Here is a 16,586-nt window from a genome sequence, read left to right as displayed (position 1 = left end):
CTACTTTTACAATAATCCAATCATGAACTCATTGGATTAACCATATAACCTAAAAGTGTGAATACCATATGTGACTACGCAGTGCACTGGGTCGTGTGCACGTGTGGTGTTTGTACAGGCTGTTAGGTACAAAGGTCTGCATATGTTGGTGCCTGTGTGTTAAAAGATGGTATTATTGGTTTACTCTGTAGTACAGATTGATCCATCCATGTGTCCAGACAGTGTTTTCTACGGTCTTCAGGCGCAGCAGACAGATAGGTGATGAAGGCTGCAGCAAGCAGTGTCCTGACAGGGAGTGTGTCTAACTCGTTCTTTATCTCAGACATCTGAAAAGAAACAGACAAGAGAAAAGAGACTGAGGGGTGGGCAGACATGTTAAGTGAATAATGTACGCCAAAAAAAAAAATTGAAAGAAATTAGACAAGGGTGCAGTGGGGATCTGGAAGGACTCCGATGTTAGAATATAAAGAAAGGCAAGGATAAAAGAAGAGGAGGGAAACAAGGGAATAAAATGACCTCAACACACTTGCATGAGCTGAGAGCATTGGCATTACTACAGAGCTGATCAGAATTCCTTTGAGGTACCACAGTGGCATGTCAGAGGACAACAAATGTGCATGCATATCTTTGGTGAATAAATTCAAATTAAAGTAATGCTAAGCCTTGGGGCCCTTGCATGTCCACATCTCACAAGTTGCAGGTTTACAGGACCTTGTAATCTCTTGTCTGCTGCATTAATACTGTGACGCACCCCACAATCGCCTTCTATACTCCAACTTAAACATCTGTTTCTGCAGCACTTGCTTTGTAGCGGTGCACTTTTATCTTTGTACAGTTCCCCCTTCCTTAGAGGCAGCTAAATAGCTCAAAGGCATTAACACACAGCAATCCGCAGCTACTTTAGAGTATGCAAAAGAGTTTTGGTGTGTGTATGGAAATACGTGAGTAGAGAGTAAAGATGCTTTCCGGTGCAGGCCTTAAGCAAGGCCATGAGAGTGAGCAAGCGGGGGTGTGTGTGTGTGTGTGAGAGTGAGTGTGTCAGCAGGAGATTGAGTGTTTTAATTAAGGCGCAGACAGATGCTGTACAGAGGAGTAAAAAAAGCCAGAGGGGACTCAATGCAGCAGGATCCACATACTCACACACACACACAACCACACTGACTGACACCGATACCTCCTGTTGCTCCTACATGGCAAATGAGCCCCCTTTGGAGTGCATTTGTAAACTCACCCACAAGGATACACATATCAAGACACCCATACATCAAACTACCTGTGCGTTCCAACGTGTGTGTTCTCCATCCAGTTGTGATATGAGCTGCTGGGCTGCAGTGATCGTATCCTGAGCCTTTGAGACCTCAGCCTCTAGCTTAGCAGCTTCTGCTGTATGACACTGAAACCTGAGGTGAAAATAAGTTAAGGGGCAGACATCAGTACTTAGAAAACTGTTATATGTGGATTGTCTGAGATTTCTACACTGTGACCAATGTTTCTTTCTTTTTGCCAGTGACACATCAGATACATTGTCAGCATGTAGCGCCATTTGAGAAACTGAAAATAGAACTGATCTCTGCATCTTACAGAAACTGTGACAAAGAAGCTAAGAAGGAGAGGTTCTGAGAAGAAGAAAGGCAAGGCAAGTTTATGTGTATCGCCCCTTTTGTGTACAAGACAATTCAAAGTGCTTTACATGAAAAATTAAAAGCATTACAGATGGTGTAAAACAAAAACAAAAACATAAAAGACAACACAAATAGCAAAATCCCAATAAAATCATAAATTATATTGTTCATTCATTCATTCATTTTCTGAACCGCTTAATCCAATTCAGGGTCGCGGGGAAACTGGAGCCTGTCCCAGCCGGCTTTGGGCGACAGGCAGGGTACACCCTGGACAGCTCGCCAGTCCATCGCAGAAATTAATATAATAAATTATATTAAAATAATTAAAAGTAAAAATTAATTATAAGGTGCTGTGCACATGTCATGGATAGGCACATGAGAAAAGAAATGTTTTTAACTTGGATTTAAAAGTTTTTTGAATTTCCACTGATAGTTTGTTCCACTTGTTTGCAGCCTAACAGCTAAATGCTGCTTCTCCATGTTTAGTCTGGACTAGTTGACCCGGGTCTTTGAATCAAAGAGCTCTGCTTGGTTTATATTCCTTGAACATATCACAGATGTATTCTCTGGGACATCATTTAGTTATAAGGTGATTATGTGAACATGAAAGAATAAGAAGATGGCTGACGGTTGCAAAGAAAGTAAAGATCATGAAAGAAGAATAGAGATAAAGGTCTCTCAGTCACACCTGCAGCACAGGGTTTGGTTTCCCTAATCTCTGCTCTGATAAGCAAAAAACTGGTATTTATTTAAGTTAAATGGGCAATCACATAACTATTTACAGGAGATCATACTTCATCAGAACATCAGAAAATCGAGACAGATATCAGCCCCTGCACCCAAAAGAAAAGAGTTCTGCATGATTCTAAACAGGCCGGTGCAGCCAGTTTAGAAAGGGTGAGAGTCATGTAACCTTCAGATTGTATTGATTTACAGTTGTATATGAATCACTGCACACCTGCACAGTGAAAGAGATGAATCAACAACAGCACAAGATTCATGAAAAGGTCTACCTATGTCACCGCATGCGGTGTACTGTTGTATCCAAAACGTGTTTTGCCAAACGATTATTTTTCTCTCTTCTAATCAGCTTGATTGGTCACAGGGCCCTGATGACTGCCATGCATGTGAATAGTTAGAATTATGAGTGAACAACTGATCAAATCACAAGGACTAGAACCGGAGAGGTAAGAAATAACTAACGGAAAAAGTACAAGATGTTTTCTCAGGCAAAAATCACACAGAGATAGATGGATTAGAAAGTTATGAAAGGAACATAAACATACTTCTCTTTCAGTTTGTTGACTTTGGCTCCAACATTGTTGAGCTGATCCTCCAGTTTATTCTTTCTATTCTCTGTTCTTCTGAGGTTTCTGTGCCAACACACAAAAAAAAACAACTGAGGAAAGTATTTCATGCATCAACGACAGTGTGTGTCATGGAGTGTATTTATACTGTGTGTGAGCAGAAGCTGTCTGCTCACATACACAACAGATATAACTTCATGTAAATTATTTCCTTAAAAACAACAAAAAAGGAAATAATTAGACGAAGAAATACATCTTGTTTATTTGAGTATGGTTTAGCCAGTTATAAAAAAAATCTGGTGTTTTTTTGAATGTGTATTTCTAAGTCTTCCTACTCCATTAGTCCGGCTTGTTCCCTTTCCAGCGGCTCTATTCTCTCTAGGACGAAGGAGTACTGGACATTGGCTTTGACCCAGGCAGCCAGAGGAGCAGCTGCAGCACTGGCACGCTTTGCATTCTGTCAATAACAACAGCATCAAATGTTAGAAACAAGTCAGGTACAGCAACCCCAATGTCATCTTCAAACACAGACAAGAAAAAAAAGAGAACATTAAAGGCCTCATATGATCCAGCAACAACACGCTGAATTCTCATTCTGCTGCAATAACGGCTGGCTGACCTTAGGGTCGAAGGAGGCCTTGTTCCTGTTGAGCAGCTCTTCCACACTCTGGCGAATCTCAGGAGTGATGTTCCTTGCTTCAAATGTGGCTATGTCCTCCCTGACACCACGCTTAGCCAGAAAGCTGCGGAGGAGAGCAGTAAAGTAGGAGATTAGCAAAAGGGAGCATTAAATGTGGTAAAGTTTAAAAAACAGATGTTTAAAAAGATAAGTGTGATAAATCAGTGTGCAGAAAAATTCAGCAATTAGGTTAAAATCACACATTCTTTTCTTTTCTACATCCCCTTCACCTCTTCATGCTGACCCAGGTGGTGTCAAAGATGCCCATCAGTCTCAGGACCCCTTCCAAGATGTCTCTTATAACATCAGGGGGCATGCGGAGCGAGCGGATCTCAGAGAGCGCTTCAGGCTTGATGTTTCCAACTGCACGCTTTGCTTCATCTACCAAAGGCTAGAGGGCAGTAAGGGCAAGGGGAACAAGGGATGCAAAGACAAGTGAGATATAAGCACAGAAAGGATCATAGAAAAAAAGGAAAAGTTCCAGTTAGAGCAGTAAATATGACAACTTACCTGTACTTCCTTCAGCTCATCATCTATTTTGCCTTTTCTCTCTTCAATTTTAGATACTTCATGAGCCATCTTCTCTTTTATTTTTTCCATTTCTGTCTTCTGGTCACTGGCATTCTGAATGGAAAACAATCATTAAAAATATTGCTGATATATCTATATACTCCTATCAAATTTGTGATGTAGTAGAAAGATCAAACTCTCAAAATTCAAACACAGACTGCTAAAAATGTTAATAAATCAACACTAAATACCAAAATGAAATTCTTCCATCTTGCAGGCATACATATGTATCCCATTTAGTCGGGATCAAAGATTCAATATAGAACTATGCAGAGACACAGTTACTGAGAATAAAAAGAGAAAGAAGATTAATATTTGCCAGCATAGTATTCCCATACCTCCTTTCTCTGACCTTTCTGTCCCCAAAATCCATCCATATTACTGCAACACATCCTCATCTAAAGTTAATCTTATAATCGACATTCTCTCCATCCTTCCAGCTCTCCCATAGTCAAGGGTTGACTACATAGCATACACATCACACTTCTTATTTCCTTTACAAATCTGTCTCCTTCCCCCTGTACTGATCCCTACTCAGAATGTTTCTGTCCTCATGAAGCCACAGTCGGTACTTCATCCTGTTTCTTTACTCAATGTCTCCTCCCTGCTGTCTCAATCTCCACAGGAGACCATACTGCTACGAACCAAAGCGATAAGTTGAGATCTTAATTATCACTCTCCAAGTAGTCTCATATGACAGTTTGTCCTTTTACTTTTCTTTCTCTTGTTTCTTCCTCCTTCTAATTCAAAATGCACATTCCACACAGAGTGACAGAAAAATATCATAACTAATCACCAGAGTTCAGCTTCTTTTTATCTGCATATCTGTCCTCAAGACAGAGCCAGCACGAGAAAATGGAAATGTTGGTATCAGAATATAGAAAGCATTGGATGTGAAGTCACGAAAACAAGCTAATATGCAAACATGCTCATAAAATAAACAAGTAGTGTCTTCACAGCAGGGAGGACACAGCAAGGGGAAATGTGGAAGAATTTTCTTGAATTATAAAATGCAGATGAGACGAGAAGAGACAAGGAAAGAAGTGAAGAAAAGACATGAGGGGAAAAAACAGAGGAGAACAGAAAAGACTCACACGTACACACCTGCATGGAGGAAGTGATTTCCTGCAGGGCAGCATCTGCCTCCTGCTGTTTAGTCTTCAGTAGTGCACTCTGCTCTGCAGCCCGCCTCTTCAAATCATCAACCAATGCTTTAGCTTCATTAAGCTTAGACACACCTGCCTGCAGACACAAGTTATCAGAACATGTTAATCCTAACTTAAGATTTAATGTGCCTCTAATACTGCATAAGGACAAAAAGTCCAACTGAGTTGGGTGATTGTTGAAATGTTACATTAATTTGGCCAACATTTCTACTTCTTGATGAATCTGTATTATGTATGAGGTACAGGTAACATTTTACCTGCAGATGCTGCTGCCTTGTCGTAAGCTGGTTTAGCTTCCGGCTGTATAACATTGTGTAAACATGCAGAAAGGCCATGTAGTGACTTGGTGTTGCTCCATGTTCTCTACACGACTCATGGACCATTAGGAATAGACGGGACAGGTCTCCCTGCTCAGAACCTGCCAAAAACCAATAAAAGGATAGGATAGGATAGGATAGGATAGGATAGGATAGGATAGGATAGGATAGGATAGGATAGACAAAAAATATGATTTGTGCATATAATGCCCATTTTGTGATAATAAATACATACAAACAAAAAAAAACATTTAACCATGGCAAGTAATATAAACAAGAAACTTTAAATGTTGACTCAAATGAACTTGTAAATGAAACCAAGTGTGTGACCTTATGATCTTATGAACTGGGTAAACATCATAAATAACCAACAGATGTTAGTTATAATTAAAAGGCAACTATCACAAATATAAAATGGATACATCCACTGATAAGCAATGTTATCTGGCAAGTAAAACTACAAAGAACTATTAAGTCACAATAGTAAAAGTTAAAGTACAGGTCATCTATAAATGTATCTAAACATTTAGATTCCTTTTAATGAGTTTTTACCTGTGCTTTTCCCACTTGATATCTTTCCTCTTTCACTCTCATGTCCTCCTTCTGTTTTTGCTAACAGGAGCTCAGGAATCTGTCAGAGTACACAGACAATGTGTCTCACTTTCAGATTAAATGATACAAAGCAACTCTTGGTGGCAAAACCTACCGATGGTCAATTCTGGTTTCGAGAATCCAGACAAGAACAAAACATGAATTTGAATTAATCCACAACAACAGATTTAATCTTTACAATGAGCATGCTACACTAACCTTGTTGATGTTTCTGGCATAATATACAGTGAAGCTATATGTTCAACATTGTTAACTAAGTAATAATGGCTGTATTAACATCCATTTTTTTCTGCCATATGCATCTCATTTATTATTTTGCAATAACCTTCTTCATGCTGCTCTCTGACCATCCTTCCATCCACTGGACAGAACACCTGCGGTAAAAAGCTGGATTGCTCTCACAGTTGATGGTAAAGTTAGAGTTGGAGCAGTCCATGATCAGTACGATGTGAAGGTTCTGTTGGATTCCTAAACAGGATGTAGAAAACAAATACTATAATTTAAAATATACAAACATTCCTAACAAACATGTCAAGGAAAACAAGTTTTGTGTGGGATGATGTGGAGACAGGCACTGTGGTTTCAGCATGTCTGACTTCCATTTTCAGGTTGTATTTCCCTCAAAATGTTGCAAAGTGAGGTGGTTAACTGATACCTTTTGACAGCTCACTGTATCAACAGGAGAGCTACTGATTTGATTCTCTGGCAGAAATGTGTGCATCAGTGATGTGCCACCATTTCTTCACCATACCCACCACAGCGCAGTGGGGAGGCATGAAAGAATGAATTCAGATACAATAAAAGAAGAGAGCTATTTGAGAAAAGAAATGCCACAAACACAGAGAAGATTTACAATAAGATGAGGACCAGGTCACATCATACATTTTATTTAGGAAAATATGCAGAAACAATGAATATTAAACAGACATTCACAGTTAGGGGGCTGAACCGTTGATGATTATACTGTACTCACTGAAGCAAAAGTAGTTGTAGAGTGGTCCTGTGAATCCATCCTGAGAAGCAGCATCTTTGAGGGGTGAAAGTAGAGGCTCAAGTTCCTCTGGGGTGTACAGACCTGGAACTTCACCTGAAACACATAATACACTCATCTCAGCTAAATACTCTATGTGAGGATTCATAGGTCTATGCTAAATTGTGCCAGCACACCGCATGAGAATTTTGTTTAAATAATAATATTTTCAGTGTGCTTTAATTTTTCTGGGTTTTTTTTCCCTTACAGTTTTGGCATTTTCTGAATTTCTCTATTGATGTCTTTATAAAAAAAAAAAAAAAGAAACAAGAGAAGAAACGAATAATGCACCAAAATTGCAATTTTCCTTGCAAAAAAAGAAAAAAAAAATCAAATTATTTTTCTGTTGTTTGTTTGTTTTGGGAGGGGGGTGCATTGGCTGTGAGTGATGGGGTAGTCAGCTTGCTAAGCATGGCTGGCTTAGTCCACAGACCAAAAGAGAGCAATAAACAAGTCATCTTCAGCTCACCTAATGCATGTCAGTGCTCTTCCAGGAAATGCTGCTGAAAATAATCTTCATAAAATGCATACTTTGTCATTTTTAGATTGCTGCTGTTGCATTAATTGTCAAACTGAATGAATTAACCTTTATTAGGGTATTGTCCTAAACTTTAAAAAAAAAATTTAAACCTGACCATCTTACATTTTATTTGCCAGTACTAATTATAAAAAAAACAATGCAATTACACCATTATAATTTCCCTTCGGGGTTTAATAAAGCACAGTGCAAAACACACCTGATGACAGCAGGCTGTTCACCATCTCCAAGAAAGCAGGATGGACAAACTGATAATCTTCCAATAGTAAAACCACCTGTTGACCATCCAGACCAGCCATTTGCATCACCTAGGCATACAGTACATGTGTATCAACATAAATATGATCCATAACATCTACATTTGAAATCTTTCAGACATACTGGTAATACAATTCCATTAGGAATCCCTTAAGGTTTATGTCAAGAACAGCTGGGATTCCACAATCAGATTCAACTGAAAAAAATACACTTTATAGAGTTAAGGTGGGAAAGCAATTAAACAGCTTGGAGGCATAATGTGATTATCTCAGAGTACTCTGCAAAAGCAGTTAACTAGGCCTAATGGCAACCATTTAAACTGATAAAGCCTATCTTACCGTCTTGAGATCATTGCTGAAATGCTTGAGGGTATAACCGCGGGAGATTTTGGGCGTGAACAATGTGTACCCATGCATGTGTGACACCAGGCATGTGGCTGTGTGCCGACCCACTCCACTCCGACCAGCCAGAAGCAGAGAGCCACCAGGCCGGCTCAGAACCCGATCAACCCTGGACACAAAGTCACACACCTCCCAGAACAAGAGAAGGTCCAGCTCTTTGTTATCACGGCTGTACAGAAGTACTCCCTGGCAGGAAAAAATAGAGGAGAGTGTTAGCCATACTGGGTGAGGGGGATACAAACACATTTACAGCCAAGCAACAATATTAAAAAAAATCCTCAAATCAAGTTTTTCAACCACAAACAGTAAACACATATGTAGGTATACATAGTACTAACAAAACAGTAAAAAGCAGACAGCAAGTTTTCTTAGCATACCTTCTGAATAACTTGTTTTAAATCAGCAGAATCCAGCCGACCCAGATGTTTACCATGCGGAGGTAGAGGCTGGCCTGGAGACACAACAGCCCCTTCAGAGGCTCCCCAGGTCACAAAGAAACCATCTCCAGACAGAAGAAATACCACAAGCTATTACCAGAACATAAACATGTATACATACCAAAGTTTGGCTATTGCAATATAATGCAGGATATGAATTTCATCCATCCACATGTCATAGCTAGTTGTCAACATCTCAGATCTGCTTTAAGTAGAAAAATGGTGTTTTCACCTGTTACGTTCAGCATTACATTCACAATCAGTGGATAAGAATTGTTACCAAACACACAGTTTGTTAACAAGTCATCTAATATCAAGCTATCAAACAAACAGGGAAAAGAAAGATTATTTATTTCTTGCTGGTTTGAAGTATATGAACAGACCATTAGCAGACAAGCGCAGTGCCGTATGCAGAGTTGTTAAAGAAGCTATGAAGTAATCAAATACTGCTTTCCTTCAGGCATGAGTGGTAGTCTGTGAATGTTGGCATGAATTTCTTCAAGTCATTCATTTCTAGTATAAGGGAATCTTTCCTGCTTAGTATTGATGTCAGGCTAATGAATTATCAGTAAAAGAAGAGCTATGTCATACCAGTCATGTTGTCCAGAGCATCAGAGCCCCAGTCTCCCCGTATGATGGAGGACAGGATGTTATCAAAGGTGTGAAGGTCTTTGGAGGAAACCAGACGGTCTCTGAACAGCCTCCTGGCCTCGTAAGCAACCACCTCCAACACGCTGTCTGTCAAATTAGATTGAGCTAAAAGGGAATATATGGGATACAATATATAAATTAGTTATTGCACAACTAAATACTTGCAAACATCTACAAAAAATAAGGATTTGTACAGTGCAGAAGTCATAAAGTACCCAAAATTTTATTATGTCAGGAAACCAGGAAATAAGAGCCAAGGTTTTGAGATACGATGAGATATACCGTACAAAGTTTTCTTGTCATATTTCACTTTTATACTTTGTAAAGAAAAAAAAAAAATTGGCATATTAATACAAAATTCAAATATTTGCCCTTCTGCAGTGTAAAAGAACTATTTTAAGTATGTCAGCCTGGTATTTTTGGTGCTTTTAATTTATGCAAATAAAGAAACTTGAACAAATTATATGGCTTAGCTATTGAATACTGGAGACAAAGTGCCTAAAGCTTACATTAAAAAATTTTCTTTAATGAATACTCTTTTATGTGGAGATACAACTCTGTTTCATCATCTGAGTGGGGTGAAATGTTTGTGCTTGAATTGTTCATAGGTCAGTGTTAAGTTAAAAACAGACTAAAGTCTTCTGAAAATGGTCAGGAAAGAGATCTGGACTGAAAATGAGCAGGGGGAGGGGGGCAGTAGCTATCCCAAAAAAAACCCTTTAAATTAAATCAGAAAACTTAAACAATATCTCAAATAAACATTTAAAAAATAACAAGAAACTCTGTTTCTATGGAAACAAAAAGAATAAATGAAAGGTGTCTAAAAAGAAACTACAGGATTTTCAAATGTTTGATGATTTATTTTTCCTGTTCATGGCATGTACTGCATATCTGTGTGGAAAGGAGGGGTTTTGTTCTGAACTTATATATTCTACATTCATACTTCCAAATGTGTCTGCCAGAAAGATTGAGTTCAGTCTGAACATTGTGGCTCAGGGCTTCACATTAGTCAAAGGCCTGTTTTTAAAGGGAATATGCATGAGAAAAGCACCTTAAAGGATGACACTAAAGCACTAAATATCCCCAAAAACAGCAGAGTGCTGCTAACCAAAAAAGGAGAGGAAGAGGGCCAGGTTAAGTTCATAGTCTCACAAGCTGCTGGTGTCAACACTGTGTGTCATGTCATGTTGATTGTGTTAGGGAAAAGTCAACAAAGAGACATTTTGAACAGCTAAGGGGTTTTCCTGAAATATGAAATTTAAAAAAAACAACAAAGAGCAGAAAAGTATGCTATGTGCTACTTCCTACACCTGTGGCTTGGCCTCAAATTCACCTGAGAGGTAATTTTACCACCGGAATGATGAAGACAATAAAACCAGTCAGATATTTGAGATAGCTGTAAAATACTTCAGATAAAACTAGCTATAGGAAACTCCCGCTATTTATTCAAGGAAATACACAGTTATATTTGGTTTTGCATACAAATAAAAAGAAATGACATTTGCGCTGTCATGTAAACAATCAAATTCTCCATTTGCACCATTATAGTCAGTAATAATGTAGATAGAAAAAGTTTTCACATACCAAAACCAAAGTAGGCACCATTGGGAAAAGGGAAAAGGGGAGTGAGAGGAAGAAAAAAAGAGAATAAATAAACAAAAATGATGAGCACAGAAAAAGTGAAGTTTGTCTGCTGACGTGTTTAATTAAAATAAATGATTGGACTCTATCACAGCAGGAACACATTGCAGAGGGAAAGAAAGACTGACAGAGGGAGAGATGAAAGGGGGCCGCACAAGTGAACGGATGATAAAAGGGAGAGAGGAAGAAGAGTGACAGAGGAACTGAGAGACGGAGAAGGAAAACAGACGGAATGAAGAAAAAGGTGGAAGTTGGACACATAAGCGCTGAGCTGAAAGATAAGAAACCAGAAGCCATCTGGCACAGTTTTGTTTTCTTTTTTTTTTTTTGCTTTTTATTCTCAGGCATAACAGCTGAATCACTGGAGCTTTATGTTACTCAGCAAAATGTTTCATATGAAGACTAAGTGAAAACCCGAGAGATCATTACATTTAAAAAGTGTTGAAATCTCTTTAAACACTCCAGATCTGATGAAGGGAGTTTCCACTTCAACACAGAGTAAAAATGAAAAATGCTCGCTTTCTCTGGTCTTCACAATCCCGTGCAAAATCTCCAAAAAGCTACTGGGTGTTAAATGAACAGCAGCAAAACCAAAAAGACCAGGGCAGAAAAAAAAAAAACAATACAAAATCTTCACTTGGAGCCATGCAAGCAGCTGATAGGTCTCTCTATATGGAGAAAGTCAAAACAAAGTTGTTTCTGGTCTCTTCCTTTCTTTGGATGATTTTTAAGGGAAGGATGGGGGTTTTTTTTCCACAGTGGGGGAAACTATAGAAATTTGCCTGTGATGTAAAGCACAGCAGTGAAAAATTCAGGCAAAAATACAGATATGCACACAGTTAGTCTGATGACACACAACAACGAAACCAGGATTACAACACAAGGGGAAGAGATAGAGCCATTAAAACAAAAATAAAAACTGGACTTTCCAATGTCAACAGAAAAATAGCTTAAAATCCTTCATTTACTATCAGTTTTATTTATATTTAAAAAATATATGTTGATCAGCTTATGTTTTATTACAATTTCCCCAAGGTAAAAAAAAAATAGCACTTGAACACACACACTTTCCTTGATGAGCACCTGATAACTTTCCCTTTCATTTATTTTCTCTATCAGGAGTGACAAGGATGTCATCACTTTGTTGTGTCAATGAAAAAATAAATACATAAAACAAATTGAACCACAATTGTGTTTTAATAGCAAAAAAACTAATATATTTTATCACAAGTGAAAATTTGCTTTTTATTTTGATTACCTGCGGTGAGGTGATATCGTAGAAGGCTGAGGACCCATTCAGTGAGGATACAGGGAGTGAACAGATAATGGCTGTGGTCATCCACTGTAAACTTAGCTTTGACCTAAGAACAGCAACAAACTCTCAGGTTATACGGTGTTGTCACAATTATAGATATAACCAAGAATGAAAGCCATCAAACTCAATACCTGTTCATACAGCTGCACAAGAGACCCTGCCAGCTGGTGTGTTTTTCCTGTGCTTGCCCAGGCTGACTGGCTGCCAAGGCTATGATGGAGAACCGGTTGCAGGTAAGCAGAGTAGATGTTTTGCAGCTGCTCTCTGTCTGGGTAACTAAACACAGGAGCAAAGAAGCAGATAACAATACAAAATAAGGGAACCAAGTACTTAGCGTGAAGTTAAAGGTCAGAGTGAAAAAACATATGCATGTCACAGTACCCCTGTTCAGCTTCATACTTGCTACATACTTACTCTATGGTGCAGATGCGTACAATAGAAGTGAAGCGAGAGGTAAGTGAATGGGTGCCGACAGAACCCCCTGTTGACATGGATGCCACCACCTGAATGTTCTCAAGGCTCACCCACTCTAGATTTTCATCATAAAATCCTCTATATGTCAACACCTAAAGGAAAGGCAGAAGGTGGAATGCTTGTTACCTTAAAATCACATTAAATGCACTTTTCTGTACTGAGTTGATTGGTACAAATGTTTTATTTAGTGTTTTATTTATCCTTTCAGCAAGTTGTTTGACTATTTATATCATTTTAACCTGTTGCAGGAAAGCAGTGAGGTTGCTGGTCCCCCATTTGTCCGGTTTGGGTAGGTTGATGTCTTTCAAGTAAAGGACAAGGTTCTCACAGTCCTTGGGTCTGAACACCCTGCCAGTGTTTGAGCTAAGCAGCAGACACGTCTGGCTGAGCTTCTGCAGGACATGGCGAGATGAGGTCTGGGCACTGCAGTGAACCACAGCCACTTGTGTGGAACGCAGTCGAGAGAAAGCGTAGCGCAGGAGCATGCTGGGAAGTGGACAACAAAAACAAAATTGTCATAAAATACACAGGCATACTGTGTTGTTGGTTGTGGGGATGTTTCTGCCACATTTACTAATGCATTCATTTTTATAGAGCTTAATATCATACATGTTTAAATTATATTCATACAAGATATGTGTTTATGTTGCTTTTAATAAAACGGTCTCTTGTGATCGACAGAAAATAACTGGAATATAAACGTTATGTGTGTATAAGTATGCTTGCTCATTCAATTTTATTGTATGTAAATAAACTGCATGTTCTTTTGTCTGAGAAGTTAGCTGACAACCCTGTGCCTCACTGGCATAGTGACCTTTTGATGAAGTGAGGCAGGATAAGGGGATGAGAAGAGAAAAGACAGAGCGATTCATCCGGAGTGTAAAAGGCAAACTGAGTGACTTGTTGAAAGCCCTAGGGGGGGAAGCAATTACTTCTGATGCAATAACTCTGTGTGTACACAAGCAAGCTCAATCACATAACACACACACATATGCAGATATTATCTTCGTTCTAAGCTGTCACTTCATTCACAATAAAAAGTCAAGTTTAGAATAAAGCCTCTATCCCCAGGCAATCAGACTACTGAATGAAGAGCCCTTCTCCTTTCTGCCCCACCGATTGTTACACACCACATTCCACCATTACAATATCTGTTGATATACTTCTGCACAGTTGCAGCTGTGGACCACATCTTACACCTTTCAGTTTACTGCACAAACAGTGTTAGACTTAAATGTTGGATTTTCGCACATTAAGTTGGCATGAGGTCTTCTGCTGATCCATCATTGTTCTTAAATTAGTTTTAGTGTTTTGCTTTGGCAATTTTACACAGTTTTGTTAATATTTTGGTTGATGCCTTGTTATTTATAATTGTGTTATCACAACAATGACAAAGCATTGAATTGATTGAAAAAAATTGAGTCTACTGGCGGTTATCTGAGTGTCGTTTTGAGAAATCATGTTTAAGGGAGTTTGTGTCTAATGTATCATCCACATTCTTGCACTTTGGCTGCACCATCCTCATTTCTACAGTATATTTGTAGCTTTTTAAATAGGCCCTCCTTTAGAAGAAAATGTCAGATAAGGTTGTTCTAGATCAGGGGTCTGCAACCCATGGCAGAAAATAAAGGAAAATAATGTGATTCTACATGTACAGGTACATTTACATTTGACATCTTTTTTTGTGCTGAGAACTTATCAAACAAAAAGATTAATGTGGTGCAAAGAGATATCCAGAACAAACACATGATTTACTTGACAGTACTAAACTAGAGATGAGTGACAAAATGCAATTTCAGATTTTCTGTGGAATGCTGGGGAGTGCAAACTCTAAAGAGGTAGAAGTCCCCAAACTCAACTATCTGCTGCAGGTTTTCTGGCAACATAAGTCATGGTATGGTGCAGAGAGCTTTTCACAAATGTAGAATTTGTAAAAGAATCATTCGTTAAAAAAAATCAGTTCATCTGTACTTGAACTTGAGGCTCAATTACGCTTGAAGCAAAAGATGGCAACACAAATGGAGGGGCAGTGTCGACCGTCTCCAGCCTTGGTCACACGCATAAATTCGTCCATTTTCAAGGGATTTGGTTCTGTGTGACTTGATGCAGAAAACAGAGGAACACCACTGTAAATCGTTGGGACAATGTTGAGTTGTATAGCTGACATGCACCCAGTGAAGGGAAAAAAAACAGAGAAGAAGAAGAACAAGAAACTCCTAAATAAAAAGCATCTGAAGAAGATGCAGAAGCGTTTGAGAAGGACAGCAAATAACTGTGTGGTTGTATTCTCCTACTTCTTGTGGTGATTTTGGACAGTTAGAAACAACTTTTTGACGATGCATTACCACTACCAGAAGCCAAATATGAGCGCTGAACTCAGCACTGCCCACTAGTGGATGAACTGACCTAACAACCACAACAACATAAAAGACACATGAAACTACAAGAGTGGTGATATATGACAGTTTTACAACAGACGTTCCCATTTATGAACATAATGTAGCATAAAGGAGCCTTTAAAGAAAATAACAGTTGTGAAATAATTCCAAAAATTAGAAAGTTTCTCTCTGCAAAGACTTTCAAAGACAGGACTATTAAAATAATAAACATCACAACTCAACACTTAATTCAGCTCCAGCAGTCTCTGCCTGTGATAAGTCGAGTGATGCAGACAATATTATTCAGTTAGTGCAGTTATATATATGCAGGAACTCTGATGGTGTACAAGTTTGCAATGTTTGATTTGTCACGAAACACGTAAAGCAGGGGGCCAGCAGCTGGGGCCCACAGGCCAAAATTGCCCCATCAATAATAATCTCTGGCCCGCCAGATTATACTCATAAGAACTAAAGATAATAAGAAGCAAGAGTTATGTCTCAATGCCCAGACATTGTGCTGTTTTCAGCCCTGTGTTAAAAGAACAGCGTGGCCCCTTTAAGAATGGATGAGCCAGAGACAGGAGAGAGACGCACACTGCATGTCAGCACTGCTGCTGCTTCACCACTGGTGGATAAAGTGAAAGGAGTTTACCATTAAAGTAGCTGCAGCTTCTCTTCCTCTCAGCCTCCCGAGCTCAGTTGGGAGGCAGAAAGTTTAACAGCTGTTTCTGTCCAAGTTATTAAACTGTCAAAGAAATGTTGCACTTCAGGACAACAACTACTAAATACCAGATGGATAGACCAGGAAAATAACTGTTTCTTTGGAGCTGAATGTTCATGTAGACACAGTGTTGAATTCACCTAGTAAAGCAGCTGGTTATTACACACAGCTAGGTATAAGGTTGATTTTCAACATCACCCTGGGCCACTTTTTCATCTACTGCCGAACAATAAAGGACACTATAGTCTACACAATGTCAAATTTGAATGTAATATAATATGATTTATAAATCAAATACAATTACATAGAATAGGGAAAAAAACAAGTTTTAGCTGTAAAGAAGTCATTTTATGTCAGAAAAATTTGGGCCCCAGGCCAAATCTAGTTGCCCACCCTGATGTAAAGGAGTAAAATGTTATCAGTTTTGTTTATGGTACATTACTTTTAAATAAATAAATAATGTTAATTT

The 16,586-nt window shown here is 38.8% G+C and overlaps 1 protein-coding gene across 2 annotated transcripts in view; it reads right to left on the bottom strand.

The window, feature by feature from the left end:
* The window catches only part of dync2h1 (dynein cytoplasmic 2 heavy chain 1), a gene marked incomplete at both ends in the record, with an annotated part of 106,450 nt that overhangs the window by 61,278 nt on the left and 28,586 nt on the right, over positions 1-16,586 (bottom strand). Inside the window, 20 exons of one of the 2 annotated variants that reach the window (XM_079246788.1) lie at positions 185-326; positions 1,274-1,400; positions 2,909-2,995; positions 3,265-3,386; positions 3,549-3,672; positions 3,839-3,999; positions 4,119-4,232; positions 5,283-5,420; positions 5,602-5,762; positions 6,214-6,292; positions 6,599-6,741; positions 7,247-7,360; positions 8,041-8,149; positions 8,438-8,686; positions 8,878-9,002; positions 9,529-9,693; positions 12,488-12,590; positions 12,676-12,820; positions 12,959-13,110; positions 13,258-13,504. In XM_079246788.1, the coding sequence (XP_079102914.1) occupies positions 185-326; positions 1,274-1,400; positions 2,909-2,995; positions 3,265-3,386; positions 3,549-3,672; positions 3,839-3,999; positions 4,119-4,232; positions 5,283-5,420; positions 5,602-5,762; positions 6,214-6,292; positions 6,599-6,741; positions 7,247-7,360; positions 8,041-8,149; positions 8,438-8,686; positions 8,878-9,002; positions 9,529-9,693; positions 12,488-12,590; positions 12,676-12,820; positions 12,959-13,110; positions 13,258-13,504 (2,807 nt within the window). The remainder of the gene's footprint in view (positions 1-184; positions 327-1,273; positions 1,401-2,908; positions 2,996-3,264; positions 3,387-3,548; positions 3,673-3,838; positions 4,000-4,118; positions 4,233-5,282; positions 5,421-5,601; positions 5,763-6,213; positions 6,293-6,598; positions 6,742-7,246; positions 7,361-8,040; positions 8,150-8,437; positions 8,687-8,877; positions 9,003-9,528; positions 9,694-12,487; positions 12,591-12,675; positions 12,821-12,958; positions 13,111-13,257; positions 13,505-16,586) is intronic. The other variant, XM_079246787.1, reaches the window with a different exon arrangement.

This window comes from Telmatherina bonti, assembly GCF_933228915.1.
Source record: "Telmatherina bonti genome assembly, chromosome: 9".
NCBI classification, from domain to species: domain Eukaryota; kingdom Metazoa; phylum Chordata; class Actinopteri; order Atheriniformes; family Telmatherinidae; genus Telmatherina; species Telmatherina bonti.
The sequence above is the reverse complement of the archived record's forward strand: the minus strand, read 5'-3'. Positions and strand labels throughout refer to the sequence as shown.